We start from the raw sequence: 22,947 nt of genomic DNA on the forward strand, positions 1-22,947 counted from the left end.
GGCTGTGATTTTCTCCTGGCTAACAGTGCCTGCAGGCTTTTGGCCTCATGGGTGCTGTCACAGTGACAAGGTTTTTTGTACAGCACCTTTCTTCGAGGTATTTTTCATTGTAGAGTAAAAAAATAAAAATAAAAAAATCACTTGGCTTCACTAGAGTGCTTCTGAAAATGAATCTGAGATAGTAAATAGGTGTCATCTGGTAAAGCTCAGTTCTTTTTGCTTGACAGAGTAGAGGAAAAGTTTCTTTTGATGTCACCTCTAGGTGTTGTCTATTCTCTTGTTTCTCCTTCCAGCCTTCCATTAATACTACCAACATTGATACGCTGTTAGTAGCAACAGATCAAACTGAGAGAATTGTGGAACCTCCGGAGAACGTCCAGGAAAAAATTGCTTTCATCTTCAATAATCTGTCTCAGTCAAATATGACACAGAAGGCAAGTATGGAAAAACACTAACACAATTTTTAAATATGTTCCTGGAAATCCATTCCAAAGTGGTGGGTGATGTTTCTAGAAAAAATCCAACAAAAATGAGGAAGGAGCACACTGTAAAGAAATAGTTTCCAACACTTCCTTCTTGAACCTCTTTGGAGATAAAATTTTTCATGGAGAAAAGGAGAGATGGGTAAAAGATAGTTGTTCTTTCTCCTTGTTTCTGTATAGCCAGATCCTTCGTACTAAAGTATTATATGCCAGTAACGCTTTGTTTGCAAGAAAACACCTCTAGTAGCTGGCCAGAAAAATTTCTGGATAGTCCTTCCTGATTTTTTTTGTTATTTGAAAGAGCTGCAAAACACTGATGCTAACATTCATACAAGTTAAATGGGCTGGGTGCCATTTCATATTACAAGCTTCAGCTGGTGGACTCTTGTCTTTCAAGCTGAAATTCGGGGAAGGTTTTCTAAACTAGTAGAAATATGTAGGGCTGATGCCAGCTGTGTTATCTGTCTCAGAGACAGGTTTAAAATAACTTGCAAAATAAATGTCAGCATCTTATCTGGTAAAAAGCTGAGAAGCAAGGGAGAGGTAAGCCATAATGCCTTGCTGATTTAATGATGGAATCTTTATTGGTTGATCAGATTTGGGATAATGAGATATAAAAGTTTTTTTTAAAAGGAAAAAAAACCCCCAACCTTAACGTTAAAGCAATTGACTCACCATGTCTGTGTTGGTTAGAGCTGACCCCAGAAGTTTTTTGGTCATCTTCTCATATCTTCTGTGGCATTCTTTTTCTTTTTAATACGGAGCCAGGTTGAAGAATTGAAGGAAACGGTGAAAGAGGAGTTCATGCCTTGGGTATCACAGTATCTTGTGATGAAGAGAGTCAGTATTGAGCCTAATTTTCACAGCTTGTACTCAAACTTCCTTGACACACTTAAGAACCCAGAATTTAATAAAATGGTTCTGAATGAAACCTACAGAAATATCAAGGTGAGTAGTGCCATCTTTCTAGTAATCAGGTAGATTTAAAGATTTAAAAGCATGAAGTTCTTGGGCTTCTTGCTTACTATGTTGCTGATCTTCAAATATGGACTATCCTTCCAAAACCTACTTGCTACCTTCCAACTGAGCTAGCAGATTACCTCTCTGAATATTAGGATTCTTCTGTTTTCAGCCAGAAACGTACAGAAGACTTAAGTCTAATTGAACGAGAGGGCAAATCTGCATTTGAATAAATTTATGTGGGTGGACTCTAAATTTAGTGTGAGCCTTGCAGATTATAACCTAGGGAAAAATGGCTCATGGTCTAATTTTTTTGGTGCGGGGAAAGTATAAAGATAAGAAAACCACACACTGTTGTTTTGATCAAAAAAACAATAAAGGGGAAGGAGTTAGAAGATTGGGGTGTAACAATGACAATTTACTACAGGGCTAAGATAATGTGAAGAGGAGGAGGAGTAGCCTAGAAGAGATGAGTGGATGCAACAAATTTAAGCGAGCACTATTTTTAAACCTGTTGGTGGATTTTCCTGACCGCCGTGGGTTACGCTGTAGTGCAAAAGAATCTCCTGGCTCTTCAGAGCGTGGCTGACCTCGCTCTGTTCAGCCCGTGCTCCTCTGAAGCCGAGGAACACAACGAACAGCAGAATGTTTGCTGGTGTCGAAATGACCGTTGAAACGGTTTTCCCAACAAGTTGCGAGCGTTCAGGTCTGTGATGAAGCGTTGTCCTCACAAGTTATGCTTTACAAAGTTGAGTAGTTGTAACAGGATTGACAGAGGCCATGGTAACGTCTGGAAAAAGCATAATCCTCTGTTGTGATCCTCTCGAAAGAAAGGAGGTTTGAATTTGTTACGCAGCGGACTCACTGGAGCGCTGCCTTGAAGGGAAGGCTGCTTTTGAGTATCTCCCTAATGTGACCAAAGCTTGGAACTTAATGTTCTAAAACTTGATGTCTTAACTCCAATCAGCTGTTGGATTTCATTTATGGGTCTGATGATCTTCCAGTTTTTGCTCAACTTGTGGGTTTGTTGGTTGGTGTTTGTTTTTTTTTCCTCATTAGGTGCTACTGACGTCAGACAAAGCTGCAGCCAACTTTTCAGACCGTTCCTTGTTAAAGAACCTTGGTCACTGGCTGGGAATGATTACTCTGGCTAAAAATAAGCCCATCTTGCACACGGTGAGCTTCTGTCATTGCGGATTTGTTTTGGTGGGAATTGGTTATGCAGCAGCTTGTGCAATTTGGGAAATGACATCGCCATCCCAGTGCCTCCTCTTTGTGTGCAATATACAAAGTGTGATTCCAGAGCTGGTCGTTTAAGACTTATAATTTAGAGGGTTTTTTTAGTATCAAAAAAGTTATTGGTTAAGTTTTCACTACAAAATTAATGTAAAAATCTAAATCTATAAATCTTTAGTAAAGTAACTGCTGCTCAGCAGTCTGTAAAATCCAAACACTATCTTGGCTCAACCTTGCCAATGTGTCCTACAAGGAAATAGCATGTAAGTGGAATTTTTACAGTGTGCTTGCTCTTTTCTCCACCCTCTTTTCAACTGTTGATGGTATTTTTTTCAGGATTTGGATGTGAAATCGCTGCTGCTGGAAGCATACGTTAAGGGACAGCAGGAGTTGCTTTACGTAGTGCCATTCGTTGCCAAAGTCTTAGAGTCCAGTGTCAGGAGCGTGGTAAGTGACTTTGTGCTGACAGAGTTGCTGCTCAAGTGGCAAAAGAAGTCTTGCGGGAAGTCATTAGCTTTTTGTCCCAAAGCAAAACCTGCATTTCGTGGAGAGAAAGAAAAGGGCTTGAAGTGAAGTTCTGTTTTGAGGGAAAGTACGTGGCGTGGGCATTTTTTCAGGCTAAAGAGTTGATGTTAGCTGATCTGTACTGTGGTATCCCTGAACAGAACTCTGTTGAGAAATGGATGCCATTGAAGGGATTCTAGGATCTATTTTTATTTTATTTTTAATTCCCCATGCCCCTCTTTGACCCTGAGCAGCTCTTGGTCAGTTCCGCTTGACACGGAACTGATCTCTTAGAAGGACCAAGCCATTGTGTTTCCAGTTTAATGTTCAACTGGCTTCCCAATCTAGTTCCAATCAAACAGAATATGAAATTCAACCCTAACTGCAGCTGTACAAACTTTTGCGTGGCTGTATGCACACGTGTTCCCGTTGGAAATATTTCCAGTTGTTATGTTAGCCAAGTGTTTCAAGAAGCTTGTGTAATGCTGTTTTCCTTTCTCTTGTAGGTCTTCAGGCCCCCAAACCCATGGACAATGGCCATTATGAATGTCTTGGCTGAGCTACATCAAGAACATGATCTAAAAGTAAACTTCTGGTTTTTCTTTTCTTTACCTATTGAGTGTGAGGTTTCCTTGACGTGTACCAGGCAAGAAGGATGTGAAGGACCAGATTTCACTTCTTGTTTCTTTTAGCGTGGGGTAGAATTGGTTATTGCTTAATTTGGTAGAACTTTAGATGAAATTCTCCTCCTGTGAGGTCAGCCTGCAAGATATTTTGTTTAATCCTCAGTATCAAATAATCCTCAGTCGGTATAAAAGTCTCTAAAAAACACGGGGTTAGAATGGGAAACTTGGGAATCGAGTGGCCTGGGAAACATTATGGGTAATTTCCTTGTGACGTAACTTAAACTGGAATTGTTGTGCAGTTGAATCTGAAGTTTGAGATTGAGGTGCTCTGCAAGAATCTTGCACTGGACATCAATGAACTGAAACCTGGAAGTCTCCTGAAAGATAAAGATCGTCTGAAAAATCTGGACGAGCAGCTGTCGGCTCCAAAGAAGGATGTGAAGCAGCCGGAAGAGCTGCCACCCATCACGACAACGAGTAAGCACGTTGCTTTCTAGAACCCAGAACCAGGCTGTAAGAGTTCAACTGAGGCAGATTACACCACTGCGAGGAAAAAGGCGAACCTGCATACGCCGTTTGTAATGTTGCTGAGCATTTGGGTAGTTTTGTAATAGAAGCAGGTGTCTGGAGTTTGGAGGATGCAAGGGAATGGAAAAGTTCGCTTGGTACGTTTAGGAGGCTTCATGATCAAGCCACAACCTTCTTGTTTCTGGGGCACTTGCTGATTTAAATGAGAATTACAATCTTCCATTATAAGCGCTTGCCTCTCCCGAACACAAACATTCTTTTATTTTACAGCTGCTTCTACAACTCCAGCTACCAGCACCACTTGTACAGCCACGGTTCCTCCACAGCCCCAGTACAGTTATCACGACATTAACGTCTATTCTTTAGGAGGGTTGGCTCCACATATTACCTTAAATCCAACGGTGAGTTTTAGAGCTGACTTGGTTTGGTAAAAGAATTCTTGCTGCCGACACTGCCACAGGTGAAGTAATGAGGAGGGCGAGTGCTAACAAGTAAGGGGTGGTTAGTAGTTAGGTCAGCTAGCAAAATTTCACATGGCAAAATGATCTTTCACTGGGGTGTTTACAATAGTGTCCAATTTATTTCTGGCAAAAAGCATCAGTTGGAAGAGTTGCTGTCAGGATTTCAGCTTAAAAAGAGCTTTTGTGCTCCTTAAGAGCGACTTGGCTTTTTAGTCTTTGTGTTGTGCTCAGCTGCAGCTGGGGAAGAAAAACGGTCAGATATTCCCGTTTCAGAATTATCAGACAGGTCATTGTAACAGCTGCCTGTGGAACACAGGAGGCGAGCTGCCTTAAAAGTTGTTTGGAAAACGTGAATGTCTGGGGTAGCTGGGTTACGAGATCACTTCATTCTCACCGAACTTTCCTAATTCCCCCTGCCCAGATCCCGCTGTTCCAAGCCCACCCGCAGCTGAAGCAGTGCGTGCGGCAGGCGATCGAGCGAGCGGTGCAAGAGCTCGTCCATCCCGTGGTGGATCGCTCCATTAAGATCGCCATGACCACTTGCGAGCAGATCGTGAGGAAGGACTTCGCCCTGGATTCGGAGGAGTCGCGCATGCGCGTGGCCGCACATCACATGATGCGCAACCTGACCGCCGGCATGGCCATGATCACCTGCAGGGAACCTTTGCTGATGAGCATAGCGACCAACTTGAAAAACAGTTTTGCTACTGCGCTAAGGGTAAGAGTCCCGTCGCCCAAAGCTTATTTTCAGCTCACGAGACTGTAGGCATCCAGCATTAGCAACTTAGTTCTCCACACTGTATACTTGACAATTAATTACATGGCTTGACTAGCCTGGAGATTAATTTGGTGGACAAAAGTCTCCCAACTTGGGGAATTACTGTGAAAAAACTATGCTGAGATTGCAACTCGTGTCAGACACTCTTAAAGCCTGTAGTGTAGATCTTACTATGTTGCACAGAAACTTCCTGACTACCTTTTTATTTTGCCTCTGTGTTCTCTCCAGTTTGATTGTATCACAGAAGCCTCAGAGTGCCTTTTTTTTTAATTATTGTGAGTTTAGAGGTAGAAAAGCTAAAATGGGGGGAGGACTGAATTGATTTGGGGACTCTCTGGTTGTTGTTTCAGCATCGCATGCTCTCAGCAGATAAGTAGTTAAGACTGTTGTGCACAGCTTGTGAGTGCATTGGGTTTTTCAGGCTGTTTTTCAGGTTTCTTTGTAAAGAAAGTCTGAGCTGTGGTGCTAGCTTCCCTTTTTGACTGAATGGAACAGTTCCCAGTCTGCTGGCCAGAAGAGCAACTGCTGCCCCGAGTACTTGCTGTGCTTACAATCAGTGTCGGCAGCAGACATGAGGGTGTAAGGATCTTGGGGAGATCGAGACATAGCTATCTTTGCAGGCATTCAAAAAAATACTTAAAGGACTGCCTACCTCTTGCTTAAGGGCATGTCACTGTCCCGTCTGGTTGGGATTGACGGTGTGAAAGCCCTTTTGCGATGGGGTTGCTCTCTCGTGTGGTAACTGGGTGAAGAGGACAGGGTTTAATGGTCTGAAGGGAGCCCAGAATGTCAGCAAGAATTGCACCTGCTGCTCGCGGCTGGGTAGTCCACGGCGTAACTCCTAGGCCTGTGGAACGTCGTTGACGTTCCAAATATTGAACTTTAAGAAACTTAACTGCTGAGATGAAAAGCGTTACAAATTAATTTAATTCTCCATCTTAAATGCAAGGGTGGGAGTAGATGGTTGTGGGACTGTGTGAGCTGAGCTGGTGACTGCTGCAGCAGCTGTGCTAATTGTGATTCAGAAATTTGGGCATCGAGCTCGTAAGCGCAGGAGAAAGCGCTGCTGTCCTCTGGGTGAGAGGGGCACAGAAATTTCTCTAGGGCTTTCTCGTATGTAACAACAGTTGAGATGAGGAGGCTGTTGGAGAAATGTTGGTCGTCTCTTGAGTGGTACAAGAAAGTAGCAATGTGATGCTCGAAGACTTAGTGCTGGTGTATCGTGGTATTTGTAAAAGTCGTAAATGGTGTGGAAATGCAGCAGTATAACGGTCAAGAGTGGTTTGATCCCTGAAATTGATAACAGGCGCAGTTGTAATCAAGGAGGTTTTCTTAAGGAGTGATTATACAAAACGTTGTGTTGCTGTACAAGACATCAAAATAACTGCTGTACAAGAAGTGCTGTGCAAGACATCAAAAAAATCACATACGATAAGCCAGATGTGAAGTGAGTTAATGAGCAAGAATTTCTCCTAGTTGAAGGAAGCGGCAGTTTGAAAGAAGGGGCACAGTTTTCACAAATTAGTGAAGTAGGGGTAGATCTGAATGGGCAAGGAAATTTAACGAGTTTAGACTGTCGTGTTTATATGTGTATGCCATTTCCAGTGGGAGTCGCTGCTTTGCACCCTGGAAAACAAATTTTTCTCCTCAGGGTTCTCTTCAAGCAGACCCCTGAGAAGAAAAGAAAAAAAATCTGTGCCGGAAAGGGAGCCTCCTGGAAAAGGCTTAGGACTACTGGTTTGCGTTGTTAGTGATGCACCTTTATCTTTGGATTGCAACCCTGGAAGTGGAAAAACTTTGAGGCTGCAACACGAGGCTGGCTTTGCCTGCATTAGCATCCGTTGTACGGCCGTCAGTCTGAAGTAGGGCTTTATTTCTATGCCCTGGAGATAAGTTGGTGGAGAAAATGGGAGAACCTCCTGCTGTTTCGTTCCTCGTTGAAAGCCTTTTCTCTCATCTTGCCTACATGTTTTATTCAAAGCTATGCAAAATTAAATTTATTATTGTATATTCCGTGCAGAAAGAGCGCAATCCTGAGAGCATTCCCTTTTGATTGCTGGTGTTCCGTTTAGGCGGTCGTGCGGATTTTAAGGCTAGTAGTAGGGGAAAATGTGAAGCCTTCACTGACGATTGTGGTTTTCAATAGGCAGCCTCCCCACAACAGAGGGACATGATGGAGCAGGCGGCTGCCCAGTTAGCGCAGGATAACTGTGAGCTGGCCTGCTGCTTTATCCAGAAGACAGCTGTGGAAAAAGCAGGCCCTGAGATGGACAAGAGGCTCGCAACTGTAAGTATGGGACTGCTATCTTTTACAAGTATTCTGTATGCTCATATGCACCAGACTCAGTATTTAAAATCCAATGTGATGTTTAGGGTTGTTTGGTTTGGTTTTTTTCCCCAGGAATTTGAGCTCCGAAAACATGCCAGACAAGAGGGGCGTCGGTACTGCGATCCCGTTGTGTTAACTTACCAGGCTGAGCGGATGCCGGAGCAGATCAGGTTAAAGGTGAGGATATCAACCGCGCTGTGTTCTGCTGCTCTTCTGCCCCTCCTGGGAATGAAAAGAGGATGGCACAGCTTCAGCAGAGCGAAAACTTCTGTTAGTCTTGTCTAACAGCGCAACTGCTATTAACTTGACCAGTGAAAACACCTGAATGTGTTGTTCTGAAATGAGTGTTTATATAATTTCCCTCAGTTCCCTGAGAACATGAAAAGCCCTGTCTCTTGTTCGCTGAGAAGCTTTTGCTAGTCTGTTCCGTTGTCATGTCTCCTTTACATTTCCTTCCCTTTAAAGGACATACCACGTGCTCTCGGAGCATTTCTCTTGTGCCTCAGACATACATGAAGCCAGTATTCAGTTATTCCCATTTCTGGCAATGTGAGTTGCAGTTGTAAAGCCAAATCCTCCCGGTAGGAGGTGTGGGAGGAGAGAGAGGAGCTCCGTGCAGAGCAGCTGAATCCCACTTCTTGATGGCTAGACCGCTCTGCTTAAGAATGGAACTGAGCAGCCGCCTGTTAGACAAACCTCTCTCATTTTCGTGCTGCCCGAGTGCTTAACGATGAGGTCAGTGCCTGTTCTTTTCCTTGCAAAGGTTGGAGGTGTGGACCCGAAACAGCTGGCTGTTTATGAAGAGTTTGCACGCAATGTTCCTGGCTTCTTGCCTACCAATGACTTAACTCAGCCTACGGGATTCTTGGCTCAGCCTATGAAGGTAAGAGATTTCGGGAATTAATCAGCCTGAGGGTACTGCAGCCCTTTGTGGTGAATGCTGCACAACTTGAGTCCTTTGCTAGAAGACTCAGAAGAAGCAGATCTTTGTTTTGCTTGGGAATAGTGTTTGAAAGATGCATTAGTTTTTGATATCAAAGTAATGGCAACAGAAAACTTAAATCCGGTCTTAGAGATTTTGTAACCCAAATGGGGGACAAAATCTGCGAGTTAAGATTACCACATGTAGTTTTAGCAGCATTGAAACGTTTTATTCAAATTGAGGTTACTTTTGCAAGAAGATCACAGATTGCAGGCGTGGATTTTGAGATAATGGATGGGGGTTTTTATGTGTACCTGATCTTAGGGCTGCTAGAATTGTTTGCTAATCATTTCCACAGCTTAACTCGCTCATATTTGTGTATTTAAAATGCAAGCATCACTAATCACGATACAGTAGAGGTCTAAATTCTGAATGCTGTAATTTCTGAAGCAGAAGAGCCGGTCAGTATTTTGAGTTTCACAAACGCAACCCTTGCGAAAACCACTCATTCCCACTTTCTCTTAAGCAGCAAGCTTGGGCTACAGATGATGTAGCCCAGATCTATGACAAATGCATGACAGAGCTGGAGCAGCACCTGCAGTCCATTCCACACACCCTGGCCATGAATCCTCAAGCTCAAGCGTTGCGCAGCCTCTTGGAGGCTGTGGTGGTGGCTCGTAACTCCCGAGACGCTATTGCTGCGCTTGGACTCCTGCAGAAGGTCAGTGTTCACAGCTCTTCTCCTGTAGCAGCTCACCTGGAGCTTATTACTCAGCTGCCTTATGGGATTGCCTTGCTGGTGGCTCTTCACGCCCCCTGTGGAACTTGCGTGGTGAACAATACTAAACAACTTGGGAAATTTGGTAAATAAATTTGGAATTGGGCCGTGGTGTTCATTTGGTGTGTTGTACAAGTGGTGGCCAGGCTGCTGTAGCAGAATCTTGGGACACAGAAGGTTCTGTTCAGATGTGGCAAGTGGAGAGCTGTTGCACTCCAAAGTAATCTTCAATTTCAGGATGGTTTGGAGGCTACAGCCATGTTTGAACTGCCCTTGTGGGTGGGTAGCGTTGAGCATGGTACTGGATTTATAGTGGCAGACTTGGAGATGGTATTTTGCAGCAACTGATAGATGTGTGATGGGCCGACCCTGGCCAACAGCCAAGCATCCATCCAGCTGCTCATTCTGCTCTCTTGCAGGATGGGGAGAAAACAGAGGGAAGGCAACATGACTTGTTTATTCAAATTAGGACAGTCCAATAGGGAAAGCAAAATCTATGTGTGGAAACAAACCAAAAAAATAAAAATCACGATTTTCCATCAGCAGGCAGGTGTCAAGCCGCTCCTCAGAAAGCTTCGGGAAAGCAAACATCACCGTGAATGCCCCCTTCGTCCTCCTTTCCCAGAGCTTTAGTGGCTGAGCAGGATCTCATATGGTATATCCCTTAATTCAGTGGGGTCAGCTCTCCTGACTGCGTTACTTCCCAGCCTATCCCCAACCCTACCCGCTGGTGGGGGAGGCAGAGTGGGAAGGAGAAGGCCTTGATGCTGTGCTAGCGCTGTTTGGCAAAACGCTGGCATGTTGTCGGCTCTCCTCGAGCGCAAACCCAAAGCGCGGCGCCAGATGGGCTGCTCTGAACACAATTAACTCCGTCTCAGCCAGAAAGAGGAGGGCTTAGACCAGGTGGGGAGGGTTGCAGTGAGCTCTGTGAGCTGAGCTGGCATCGGTGCCTGCGTGGGAGGGCAGATGTGAAGAAAAATCCATGTGGGTGTAGCGGGCAGGGTGCTGAGCTGTCTGCCTGGAGATCCAAGAGCAGTAATGTTGGGGTTTAGGAGCCATGTGCAGAACTCCTGAGGAGAGGCATCGGCTTGCAGAAGCTGTGGTCTTTCATACTATTTGTTGCGTATCTAAAGCCTGCGGTCTGTTCCACACCCCAGCTTGTTTGTGGTAAGACAGCTGTGTTCAGTGAACATGTAGGTGCCTTAGTAGCTGGTTAAATCTCACCTAGTCTCATCGAGGGATCGGCACAATGACCGCGGTGTTTTTCATGTCTGCGAGTCTTCTGCTGATAACTCTGGCTGGTGGAATTTGCAGAAGATTTGGAAGAGGACTTGTTTTTCCCTCTGCTAACAGGTTGCATCTATTCTAGGCTGTGGAGGGCTTGCTGGATGCCACCAGCGGGGCAGATGCTGACCTCCTGCTCCGCTATCGCGAGTGTCATCTGCTCGTGCTGAAGGCTCTGCAGGACGGCCGGGCGTACGGATCTCCATGGTGTAATAAACAAATTACTAGGTCAGTTGTGAGTCAACAGGAACGTCGACGTAGCTTTCATCACCTTTTGGGGAGTTACTGTTACTCCAAATCACTTGCCTGTTCGTAGTTTGCCTTGCTGGGATTTGGACAGACAAAAAAAAAATATCAAAAAGTAACTAGATAAAACTGCTTCATCCTAGAATGTGGTAGGAATCTTTAATGGAATTAAATATCAGAGATGTGCTGGGGTTTGGTTTTTTCCTTGTTTTTATAGAGAATGCCTCTGCATGCTATCGAATTGACACGACGTGTGCCTGCAGCAGGAGCACTACTGCTTCGGCCAGGCAGATATGCCACTTTGTCCTCAGAAAAGAGGCTTCTTACGCTGAATAAACTGAAGCTCTTGAAGGGCTGCTGTGACCAGTTGCGAGGGCAACAAATGCTTGAGGCCGATGACTCTTCTCAACTCAAAAGTGTCCTTAGAGAATGCTCTAGAAGAGGCTTCTTCTGTTGCTCAGTGATGAATTGCAGCGACTGGCGCGGTTTCTCAAGTACTCGGTTTGAGTTGCTTTGCTTAAGCTTTGCTGTTTAAGTACCCTCCTTAAAAGAAATCTCAATTCTTCAGGTGCCTGATTGAATGCAGAGATGAGTATAAGTACAACGTGGAAGCTGTGGAGCTGCTAATCCGCAATCACCTCGTTAACATGCAGCAGTACGACCTTCACTTGGCTCAGGTAAAGGGAGTCGGCTCTTTTGGAGAAGAGTTACGGTCGGTCTGCTGTTAAGATTTCTGGTTGAACTTTTCATTGCCTTTTATTGTGTTTCTAAAGAAATGAGGTTTATGCAATCCTGCTTGTCTGGGCAAGGATGTGTGTGGCAGGTTGCTCCTTCTACAAACTCCACACCGGAGTTTGGTGTTGCTGACCTGCTGGCAATGACTTTTGACAGGGAGGGTCAGCAGTTTTGGAAGCAATTCCGTTTGTCCATGCTGGAGGAAAACAGATATTTATGCCTCACGGGTGGAAATGCTCATAAACTCACCTGTTATTAGGCATCAGACTACAAAGAAAAGGCAGAGGTTTTTGAAAACTGCACCCACTTGTTCCGCAGCCCACAGAAGTTCCCCTCAACGGCTTAAACTCTTGTTTGCAGGCTGAAAAAAGCCCTCTGCATGTATTTCATCCATTTGTATTTGCCAGCTTCGATCAGACATTGGAACGGACCCCGCAGGGAAGTGGTGGAGTCACCGTCCCTGGAGGGCTTTAAGGAGAGGCTGGATGTGGCACTGAGTGCTGCGGTCTAGTCGATGTTGGGTCGTAGCCTGGACTTGATGGTCTTGGAGGTCTTTTGCAGCCTCAATAATTCTGTGATTCTGTGATTCTGTGACAGTCAATGGAGAACGGCTTGAACTACATGGCCGTGGCGTTTGCCATGCAGTTGGTCAAGATCCTGTTGGTGGATGAGAGAAGCGTCGCCCACGTCACGGAGGCGGATCTGTTTCACACCATTGAGACTCTCATGAGGATCAACGCTCATTCCAGAGGAAACGCCCCAGAAGGGTGAGAAGGAAATGCTGGGCAATGTATTACTGGTCTTGTGCTCATTTATGATTTCCATGTTACACAGGTGGTGTCTCGTGTTCGGTCATACAGCTGAAAACTCTTCTGGGCTGCAATCCTATGTTAGTTTAAGCTGTCACTGTGCTGTAATTGTGCTGATTTTATGTTAGAATAGAGACAGCTGCAGCGTCACGTCAGACTGAAGGCTTTAGCAGAAAAATCTCTATGCACTGTGCCCCAAATTACCATGGCACTGTGGGAAACTTGCTTGAGTTCCTGCTTTATGTCAAATTTAGGCAATATTCTTACCTGTTTAAATCTTAAATACCTGGATATTCGTCATATTGGACAATCTTGTTTCTTGAGACAAGGTTGTTTAGAGTCTACGAAGCAATCATCTACCCATTTCACGTGGCTTGTGTATCTACCAGCAGATAACTGGGCAGCAGATGTTGCCACATCTGGAAATACCTATGGGACTTGCAGGCCTCCTGTTACTGAGGTGGAAGCAGCTGCTGCTGGGTTTGAGAAGGGACATGGATTGGAGCTCGGAAAACTCTTGGGTTGCTGTGAGAGCACCTAGCAGCTGGCTGGTGGTGGCAGTGGCTGCAACTACCAAAGAACTGCGAGTGAGAGATCCCAAAAGTCCACCTTGGAGCATTTTAAGGCAAAAGTGAAGCTGTTTCTCATAATTGAGGTGTTTGGTTGCAGCATGCTGCTCTGTGAACTGGAGTGGAACTTCCAGGCTTGCAAACCTTCAGTATTAATTCTTGTCTCATAAATATATCTGCTTGCTTAACTTCTTTTTGCCGTTCTAGCGAGGACTGGAAGATATGGAGATTTAATATAAGAAATAATTTGCTTTCTTTCAGCTGTATGAGAGCTTCCAGTTCCCGGCTCTGTTCCCAAATTCTAACCCAGCTGTTGCTCTGCTCCGTTAGATTACCGCAGCTGATGGAAGTGGTCCGCTCGAACTACGAAGCCATGATCGACCGTGCTCACGGAGGTCCCAATTTCATGATGCATTCGGGAATTTCCCAAGCCTCCGAGTACGACGACCCGCCGGGGCTGAGGGAGAAGGCAGAATACCTGCTGAGGGAGTGGGTGAACCTCTACCACTCGGCTGCAGCGGGCCGCGACAGTACTAAAGCGTTCTCTGCGTTTGTTGGACAGGTAGAGCTTTTGGAAAGAAAGGTGCTTTTTATTCAACATAAGTAGGGTGTGACGCCCTCCATTTTAAAGCAGTGTTGTAACTTTGGGGTGGAGGGGCAGTTGGCTTCTCAACATTTTGTCTGGTGTTGGCAGGAATGTCCTGTAGGAACCCCCTACCCTTCACCAAATCGTGTTCTTCAGATACCGTAGCTCCAAGCTGTCGGTTCCTGGGGATAAATCTGATGGGAGGAGACTTGAGCTGAGAGAGCTGTTGTCGCCGCTCTCTGCGTGACAAAGCTTTGACTAATGTTGTCCTTTATGGGTAACAGTAAAAGCTCTGACAGAAAGAAGTTGCTAATAAAGATGCAGGTGAATCATTTCAGACCATGCAAACAAAGAGAATCCTTTTTCTAAGTTGGAATCATCAGAGCAAGACAAAACTTGAAACTTGCTTAGCAAAACTGTTGCTTAAATTGACCCACCCTCCAACATTTTGCTCTGGGGCACCTTGTAACGGGGTGTGACAGGCAGCACATTTCAACCTTCCAGGTGTGACTGAGATGGGAGATGCCCTCAGTAGCCCAACTTATGGATAAGAAATTCCCTCTCCATCTGCAGTCACCTTCCTCAAACTGTGTGCATGGCAGCTTCTTGCCTGCAGCTGCAAGGAAGCCTCTGATTTAGTCTGACCTGTGGTCTCTTTAAATTTCCGTGTTAATACCACCAAAATACTACAGATCTTGCAGCTCCTAATGCAGAGGAGTTCGAGCTATGAAGTATGTGTTGAGATCTTGATGGGTAGAGTGATTTTTCCATGGGACTTTAGTGTCCTTGGGTATTGGCTTGTCGCCACCTTTTCTGTTGGTCTGACTCCTATTGCACAACACTTTTTTCTCAATATTTTTCATAGGTCTTGTGTTAAACCCTGTTTAAAAAACCACCAAACTCTTCATATGACCTCACTCTTCTTGTGCCTTAAAGTATAGAGCAATTGAAATATATTAAAGTGCAGTGTTTAGATCTAATTTTTTTCCTTGCAGGCTTTAGCTATGGGTTTTGAAGGTTTATTTTGTAATAATTGCATTAAAGTTTTATTGCTGAACTTACAGAACCATAATTTTGGCTGCTTAAGTGTTGCTCCCTTTCGGCTAGTCTTTAGGACAAGAAGCAACACAGAACTTTGGAGGCAGATGCATTAATTTTATTTATTTTTTTATGTGTGTCAGTAAAACCAACCCCCTCCCCAATGCAAAACAAATGAAAAAGCTCACCCAGCCTTTCTCTCTGCGTAACGTTCCTGTAAGGAATATTCCTTCTCCAAACGCAATCTGCTTCCGCAGGACGTTGCTGCAAAGTTAGGGATGGTTTCTCACTTAACGCTGGCTGGGCTCCTGAAGCCTGAGCTGCTGCCACCTCTTGCTGTCCTCTGGGCAGTGTCGAGTGCTGGTGGCTCCTCAGGATGGAGATCAAAACGACTCTTTTATTCAGGAGTAAAGTATCTTTGCTGAAATTGTGTTTTCAAGTTGCCTTGAAAATATTCATCTGGGGCGGGTGGAGACATTAGCGGAGAAAAGTAGCGGAGGAGTGTGGTAAAAAATTACTTGTGCCAGGCAAGGTGGGTGCTTTGTAAAGTGTCTGGTGTTTGAAGCTGTAAAAATGAACTTTCTGTGGTTACGGTTCTGAGGGTGGTTTGGTTTTGTTTTGTTTTTTCCCTTTGCCGGCTAGATGCACCAGCAAGGAATCCTCAAAACGGACGACCTGATCACCCGCTTTTTCCGGCTTTGCACCGAGATGTGTGTGGAAATCAGCTATCGTGCTCAGGCCGAGCAGCAGCATAACCCTGCTGCCAACCCCACCATGATCCGAGCCAAGTGCTACCACAACTTGGATGCCTTCGTGCGACTTATTGCGCTGCTGGTGAAGCACTCCGGGGAGGCCACCAACACAGTTACAAAGATCAACCTCCTGAATAAGGTTGGGAACCCATTTTTGTACTCGTTGCATTTAAAATACGTAATATTTGCTGAAAGACCCCGGTGCAGGCTACTGCAGGGTATCAGATTAGGGTTTTAATGGGTTGGTTGCTGTTAAACTCTTGAGTGAGGCTGCCAAGCAGCTTGCTTGTTCACAAAGATTTTGTATCAAACAAACCCCAAATTCAACCTTTGTGCCTTGAAATGACGTCAGCTGCCATTGTTTTGAGGCAGTAGAAAAGTGTGATTTAAGGTTGGCGATTCCTCTGTGTCCGCCTCGGTTTTGGGAGGGGTTTGCCTGAACTCTTACCCTGCTCAGTTTATGGCTACGTGGTCGTAAGTCAGCATGGAATCACAGAATTGTCAGGGTGGGAAGGGACCTCAAAGATGATCTCGTTCCAGCCCCCCTGCTATGGGCAGGGATGTCTCCCACTAGATCAGGTCGCTCAAGGCTCCATCCAGCCTGGCCTGAAAAGCTTCCAGGGATGGAGCAGCCACAGGTCTGCCCAGTTGGTCATTTTGACTGTGACCCATGGGACAGGGAGAGCCAAGTACAGCGGGTTGGGACTTGCTGATAGAGATGGTGTTACTAACTTGCGTAGCGCTTCCAGTAACGAGAATACTTGCCTCTTGTTAGAACCTGCTGATTGCTTTTTTAACCGATGGGTTAACTATTTACAGGCTGACTTGCAAAGTAATTCTTGTTGAAATGTCACTGAAATGTCTTGACCTCTTTAGGTTCTCGGTATCGTGGTGGGAGTTCTTCTGCAAGACCACGACGTTCGGCAGAGTGAGTTTCAGCAGCTTCCTTACCATCGCATTTTCATCATGTTGCTGTTGGAATTAAACGCTCCTGAGCACGTGCTGGAGACCATCAACTTCCAGACGCTCACAGCTTTCTGGTATGTGTTTGAGATTGGCTGCAATGCTCATCCTTTCCTCGTAGGATCAGGATTATTTTATCTCAAGGCTGTATCTGACTGTTCCTTTGTGGTGGCTTAATCACATTTGGAATAACTGGTTCTCTTAGAGACTGCCCCCTTGCTTGTTTTAAGGAGGATGAATGGTAAAACCCAAGATGCTGAAATGCCTTGCTTTTTAGGGCTGTGTATGTGTTTTGGTTTTTTTTTTCCCCCCTCGATGTTAGGAAAAGCAATCTTATTGCTGTGCACTTCTAACCTGCTCTAACTTTTCTTTCAGTAACACATTTCACATCCTGAGGCCTACAAAAGCTCCAGGTTTTGTTTATGCCTGGCTGGAACTGATCTCCCATCGGATATTTATTGCAAGAATGCTGGCACATACACCACAGCAGAAGGTGTGGCTGCAGTTTATCTCTTCTGATTTTAAAAAGCTCACGCGGTTGCTTGTCTGGTCGCGGTGCTCTTTCACGTCTTCTCGAAGTGCACTAGCAGCATGGCTCTTCTGGTTTTGTCGGCTTCCGTATTCACAGTAACCTAACTGCATGGAGGAGAGTTTTTGTGTCAAGAAACGAGCCTGAATTTTGAATTTCCTAAGGTGCTTTTGTCCAGAGCTCTAGTTTAGACCAAATCCTGTGGGCTCAGCGCGGCACATTGAGTGTTCTGGAAACACCCAGAGCGTGTCACGTGCGGCTGCAGCCTTCAAAATGAGTTGTCCTGCACTGCAGCAGGACGTAACCTCAATTCATGCTTACACACGGACCAATCTAATCACAGTTTTGAAATTAAGGTAACTGCTCTTGTTTGCACATTTTCCACCTGCCGTGTTGTGTGTGTTTTTTTTTCTTGACAGGGTTGGCCTATGTATGCCCAGTTACTGATTGATCTTTTCAAGTACTTGGCTCCTTTCCTTAGAAATGTGGAACTCACCAAACCTATGCAAATTCTTTACAAGGTAAAAAACAAAGGCTAGTAGATGCTACTTCAACCAAAGCTGTCTAAAAGTACAAGTGTTCTGGCAGCAAACTAGAATTTACTGTTCTTTTTAGAGGTAAATGCAAATCTGCTGTGGAACGGAGACATTCCCAGGTCAATGTCTTCCTCCTAACATTAACCATGTGATGTAGAAGGATGGCTCTGCAAGCTCTCGGGCAATTGGAGTAGTTACCCACCTCTTTTATCACAGAATCACAGAATGTCAGGGGTTGGAAGGGACCTCAAAAGATCACCTAGTCCAGCCCCGCTGCCAGAGCAGGGTCACCTACAGCAGGTCACACAGGAACGCGTCCAGGCGGGGTTTGAACGTCTCCAGAGAAGGAGGCTCCACACCCTCCCTGGGCAGCCCTAACATAAAATATGTTCTATTTTATTTGGCAGGGCACTCTGCGTGTGTTGCTGGTCTTGTTGCATGATTTCCCAGAATTTCTTTGTGACTACCACTATGGGTTCTGTGATGTGATCCCACCCAACTGTATTCAGCTAAGGAATCTGATCCTGAGTGCCTTCCCACGGAACATGAGGCTTCCAGACCCTTTCACCCCCAATCTAAAGGTAGGGCTGACCTCTGGGAGGTTGATAACAGGGAAACTTTATTGCTCCAAATACTCTTTTATCCAGCTTTTTGCTGGAGACCGTGGAATTTGAGGCACAGTTTAACTGATACTCGGATTAATGCAACCATTCAGAAGTAATTTGCAAAGGAAGGCTGCCTGGTGATTGGAGTTCAGTTAATTAATTGCTGAAGAGCGCTCTGTAGTTGTAAATACTTATTGATGAGAACCACTGACATCACCTTATCTTGAAAGCAATGAGAGAAACCACCGTTCTGAAGCCTCTTGCGTAATGAGGAGGGACTTTGAGAAGTGTTAATGTTACCCAATTAAATCTTTGGGTGCGTGCCAGCTTCCTAAGGACCAGGAAATAATCAGAAGCAAACTTGCTCACACTGCTGCAGCGTGGTCCTGTTGTTTCTTGCTGTGAAGCAGACTGAAGCTGCAATACTCGCTTGGTTAGCACTTCTTGAGACTGAAGGCAGCTGTTCTTGACTGGTGGGGATGTTTGCACAGTTTTTAAGTGCCAGACTGTCTTTTGAAGGTGGATAGGGAGCCTGCAAAGGCGGTGAATGAATTCCCTTACGGCCTTCACCCTTGAATTCTTTTATCCGCTCAGTTCTTCGAGACAGTCACAGAATAAGTGCGCGCATCGGAGACCAAGCTGCTTCTGAAATCTGCAAAAGTCTAATATTTCCTTTTCATTGCTGGTAGGAAGAAGTGATCAGTGCAGTAGCTGATGGATGGGATATCACTTGCAAATCTGCTTTTGTCCCTTTGCCGTCGTTTAACTGACTGGGTTTTCTCTCAACAGGTGGATATGTTAAGTGAGATTAATATTGCTCCACGAATACTGACGAATTTCACTGGAGTGATGCCACCTCAGTTCAAGAAAGACTTGGATTCCTATCTCAAAACCCGTTCTCCAGTCACTTTTTTGTCGGATTTGCGCAGCAACCTTCAAGTGAGTGTCTGGTTTCTGAGGATGCTGAATTGAAAGAGTGGGGGACAAATGATCTCGCTGGCTGAGTCGCCCTCCTTTCCTTCAGGAATTTTGCTGTGCAAAATTTACAGGCAGTAAAAAAGCCTGTGAAAACATGTGCTTCTCTGAATAATTCTTCTACCACTCCCTAGCAGGATGCTTGAGCGTGTGTTAAGCTGTTTCAAGCCAGGTGGAAGTTAGAGAAAGAAGAATGTTGACTTGAATGACCCCAAAATGATCTAATTTAAAAAGCAGTTGGTTTTATCTACAGAAGCTGCCACATGCTTATAGTAGAAATGGAAGGTTAGCTTCAACCCCCTTGCAAACCTCTAGTGAAGAACGCACTCAGAGCTCATTGCATCCAGCTTGTGGGGGTTTTTTTTGTCCTCAGCCACTGGGCAATAAGAGTCTTGTGGCTTCCATTGTGCTCCAGCACTATTTACCCTGTCATTGGCTGAGATTTGAGGGGTTTTATTGACCTTGGTTGTGTTTTTTTTTTTTTTTAGAATCTGACTAAAATTCTGACTCTGGGTGCATTCATTGCCATAGAAATCTGTGGATCTGCTTGCTAATGTTTTAAGGGTAAAAAAAAAATAATAATAAAAGGCAAATTAGCTAAAGCCAACTGCATTCCAAACATCACGTGGCTTCTTGCAACAGGCTTCAGGAGTGAAACTGGACTTTCTCAGAAGATTGCTCAGCATCTGCAGAGGACTGTGCATTTCCGCCAGCCTCTGGCACCCGTAGGTGAAACCAAATTGCCTTTACCTCATTTTATATTTTATTTATTTTAGGTAGGGAGTACAAAATTTCTCTGTTGGGTCTGTCAACACTTTGGTGATGCATTTTATATATAATATATAAATACATATATAAAAAAAAAACCCTGTAATATTGCAAAAGGGCAAATGCTGATTGAATTTGCAGATGTTTGAGCGTGCAGCCTGCCGTATAATCAAGAAGCTGCTTGGATGCTGCTGTTGTACATTCTGTCCTTTCTGTGGCCGGAGGAATACAACATGTTGATGCTTTTCCTATCTTTGCTATTAGGTATCGAATGAACCCGGCAACCGCTACAACATCCAGCTGATCAACGCACTGGTGCTCTACGTAGGTACCCAAGCTATTGCGCACATCCACAACAAAGGTAGCACGCCCTCCATGAGCACCATCACCCACTCGGCTCACATGGACATCTTCCAGAATTTGGCGGTAGACCTGGACACTGAAGGTGAGCTGGAAACGCTTGTAAGTCTTGGGATGTAACAGCAGGTTGTCAGTTTGAGCTACAGGAAATGCAGGAGATCCTTTCAGGTAGCCGCTAATGAAGTAAGTAATGCCCTGCTAGAATATTCAACTCTGAATGCAGGAGCAATATTAAAACCAAAAGTTTGAGGGATTGTTCAAGAGAATGAGAAATCAGTTTAATGGAAGGGGGTTGAATTCTCACAGCTTGGGTGTATCTTCACTTGCTTTTGGTTTTTGTACCTTCACAAACCTTAATCTTTCACAGTATTAGTTGCTTCTTTATTCCTTTATCCGTAAAGGAAACCCTCTGCACTCACCATTTCCTCCTCCTGCAGGCCGGTACCTTTTCTTGAACGCAATTGCCAACCAGCTGCGATACCCCAACAGTCACACCCACTACTTCAGCTGCACCATGCTCTACCTGTTCGCAGAGGCCAACACCGAGGCCATCCAGGAGCAGATCACGAGGTGAGAGGGAAGGGTTCTCTCTCACCAGCTTTTTACCTTCCAGGATCTCAAGGGGGCTACAAGAAAGCTGGGGAGGGGCTTGTGAGGATGTCGGGCAGTGACAGGACTAGAGGGAATGGATTGAAGCCGGAGATGGGTCGGTTCAGATGGGACGTGAGGAAGAAGTTCTTCTCCAGGAGGGTGGGGAGACCCTGGCACAGGTTGCCCAGAGAGGGGGTGGCAGCCCCATCCCTGGGAGTTTTTCAGGCCAGGCTGGATGGGGCTCTGGGCAGCCTGAGCTCGTGGGGGATGTCCCTGCCCATGGTGGGGGAGTTGGAATGAGATGATCTTTGAGGTCCCTTCCAACCCTGACAACTCTGTGATTCTTTCCTCGTGTCTTTTGGTTCTTGGGGCTCTTAACAGGTTCTTCCTTTTTTTTTTATTTCAGGGTTCTCTTGGAACGACTGATTGTAAATAGACCTCACCCCTGGGGGCTCCTTATTACTTTCATCGAGCTGATCAAAAATCCAGCCTTTAAGTTCTGGAACCACGAGTTCGTTCACTGCGCTCCAGAAATTGAAAAGTGAGTTGAACATAACCACACCAAAACAAAACAAAACAAACAAACAAAAAAAAATCACTAAACCAACCTGTTCATCCCAAAAGCCCTGTTCGCTGCCGCGAAGGCACCTAACCCCGCTTTGCTCCCCGTGCTCAGGTTGTTCCAGTCGGTTGCACAGTGCTGCATGGGGCAGAAGCAGGCCCAGCAAGTCATGGAAGGGACTGGTGCCAGTTAGGTGAGCCCCATCTCGCGTTGCCGCCGCGCCAGCCTGGAGGTCCCCGTCCCATCGATCTGACAGAAGAAAGACTGTAAGGCTCCTCCTGACCTTCCCAGCCCCCTTCGATCGGGTTTAAATGCGACAGACCCTGGGTTGAAAGTCTTATGTGGGCAAGTTCCAAAGTTCGAAACAAAAAAAGTTTTGTTGTTTTGTTGTTTTGTTTTTTTTTTTTTCCTTGACTTTTGGCCAAAATTCAGAAGATGCTGTGAATATCATTTTGAACTAGTGTAAATACAAGGAACAGAAAACGTTTTGTCTGGACTTTTGGGTTTGTGCAAAATTGTGTAAAAGGCAGGTGGGTAACTGGTGCCTGTCCAGCTTGTAATAAAGGGGCAGCTGCTGATGCCAAGCACTTGTCTGGGGCAGACCTCCTTGTCCTGACATTCCCAGACTCCCAAAGAATATTGAAAAGCCAGTTATAATATTATGTAACTTATTTTTCTTTATGTGGATGGGGGACCTTTAAATCACTAAGTTGTTTTTACAAAAAAAAAAAAAGAAAAAAGAGAAAAAAAAAAAAAAGAAAAGGTGGCTGTGTTTGGAATATGGGAATACTACGGAGTATGGGAGGGGTGAGGGAGGGGTGTTTAGGGTTTGGTGTTGCTTTTCCCCCCCTCTGAAATGCTGACAGAAAGCAAGTGGAGTGGCAGCCAGAGAATGCCTCCTTTCTGTTGGAAAAATATACACCTCAGGCCCTTGGGAGAGGGTCAGCTCTTTTTAGTAAAGAAACCAGAGACCAGGCCTATAGCTTTTTTTTTTTTTCCTGTTTTTTTTTTCTCTTTTTTTTTCTTTGACACTTGTAAATTTTGGAAGGTGGGAGGGGGGTTCAATCTAAACCTTTTTCCCACCGCCTCCCCCCGACCGCTCCGTGAGCACACAGTATAAGTTTGTAAAAAAAAAAAATTTATAAAAAAAAAAAAAAAAAAAAAAAGGGGGGGGGGGAAAAACCAAAACAAAAAAAACCCCCAACCTCAAAGGACCAATACAGCCCATTTTGTAAGGATTTTGAATGTTTTGTAAAGTATTGGTCCATGTGTTGTATTTTGTAGCCTTTCTAGTTCTTGGGCTTTAGTTCTCCCACTTCTTGTATGTATGCATACTGTAGTTACACATTAAAGTCATGACATGCAGCACCTGCCCCTGTGCTTATTCTCTCCAGCTCCACCCTTGCCTGGCCAGGGGGATCTTTTCCAAACTCTT

At 45.0% G+C, this 22,947-nt stretch overlaps 1 protein-coding gene across 2 annotated transcripts in view; it reads left to right on the plus strand.

Moving 5' to 3' along the window:
- The window catches only part of CNOT1 (CCR4-NOT transcription complex, subunit 1), a 48,849-nt gene extending 26,999 nt beyond the window's left edge, over nucleotides 1-21,850 (plus strand). For both annotated transcript variants that reach the window (XM_009877984.1, XM_009877986.1), the window contains exons 23-48: nucleotides 294-434; nucleotides 1,251-1,430; nucleotides 2,502-2,618; nucleotides 3,015-3,125; nucleotides 3,689-3,766; nucleotides 4,108-4,285; nucleotides 4,607-4,737; nucleotides 5,219-5,515; nucleotides 7,722-7,862; nucleotides 7,977-8,081; nucleotides 8,668-8,787; nucleotides 9,356-9,547; nucleotides 10,974-11,116; nucleotides 11,703-11,811; nucleotides 12,467-12,636; nucleotides 13,578-13,809; nucleotides 15,514-15,762; nucleotides 16,500-16,663; nucleotides 16,962-17,079; nucleotides 17,535-17,636; nucleotides 18,059-18,232; nucleotides 19,046-19,195; nucleotides 20,264-20,444; nucleotides 20,797-20,929; nucleotides 21,357-21,491; nucleotides 21,627-21,850. In XM_009877984.1, coding sequence (XP_009876286.1) covers nucleotides 294-434; nucleotides 1,251-1,430; nucleotides 2,502-2,618; nucleotides 3,015-3,125; nucleotides 3,689-3,766; nucleotides 4,108-4,285; nucleotides 4,607-4,737; nucleotides 5,219-5,515; nucleotides 7,722-7,862; nucleotides 7,977-8,081; nucleotides 8,668-8,787; nucleotides 9,356-9,547; nucleotides 10,974-11,116; nucleotides 11,703-11,811; nucleotides 12,467-12,636; nucleotides 13,578-13,809; nucleotides 15,514-15,762; nucleotides 16,500-16,663; nucleotides 16,962-17,079; nucleotides 17,535-17,636; nucleotides 18,059-18,232; nucleotides 19,046-19,195; nucleotides 20,264-20,444; nucleotides 20,797-20,929; nucleotides 21,357-21,491; nucleotides 21,627-21,705 — 3,930 coding nt within the window. In that variant the 3' untranslated portion in view covers nucleotides 21,706-21,850. The remainder of the gene's footprint in view (nucleotides 1-293; nucleotides 435-1,250; nucleotides 1,431-2,501; nucleotides 2,619-3,014; nucleotides 3,126-3,688; nucleotides 3,767-4,107; nucleotides 4,286-4,606; nucleotides 4,738-5,218; nucleotides 5,516-7,721; nucleotides 7,863-7,976; nucleotides 8,082-8,667; nucleotides 8,788-9,355; nucleotides 9,548-10,973; nucleotides 11,117-11,702; nucleotides 11,812-12,466; nucleotides 12,637-13,577; nucleotides 13,810-15,513; nucleotides 15,763-16,499; nucleotides 16,664-16,961; nucleotides 17,080-17,534; nucleotides 17,637-18,058; nucleotides 18,233-19,045; nucleotides 19,196-20,263; nucleotides 20,445-20,796; nucleotides 20,930-21,356; nucleotides 21,492-21,626) is intronic.
- The last annotated feature ends 1,097 nt before the right edge of the window (nucleotides 21,851-22,947 follow it).

Source organism: Apaloderma vittatum, unplaced genomic scaffold (genome assembly GCF_000703405.1).
Source record: "Apaloderma vittatum isolate BGI_N311 unplaced genomic scaffold, ASM70340v1 scaffold6471, whole genome shotgun sequence".
NCBI classification, from domain to species: Eukaryota; Metazoa; Chordata; class Aves; order Trogoniformes; family Trogonidae; genus Apaloderma; species Apaloderma vittatum.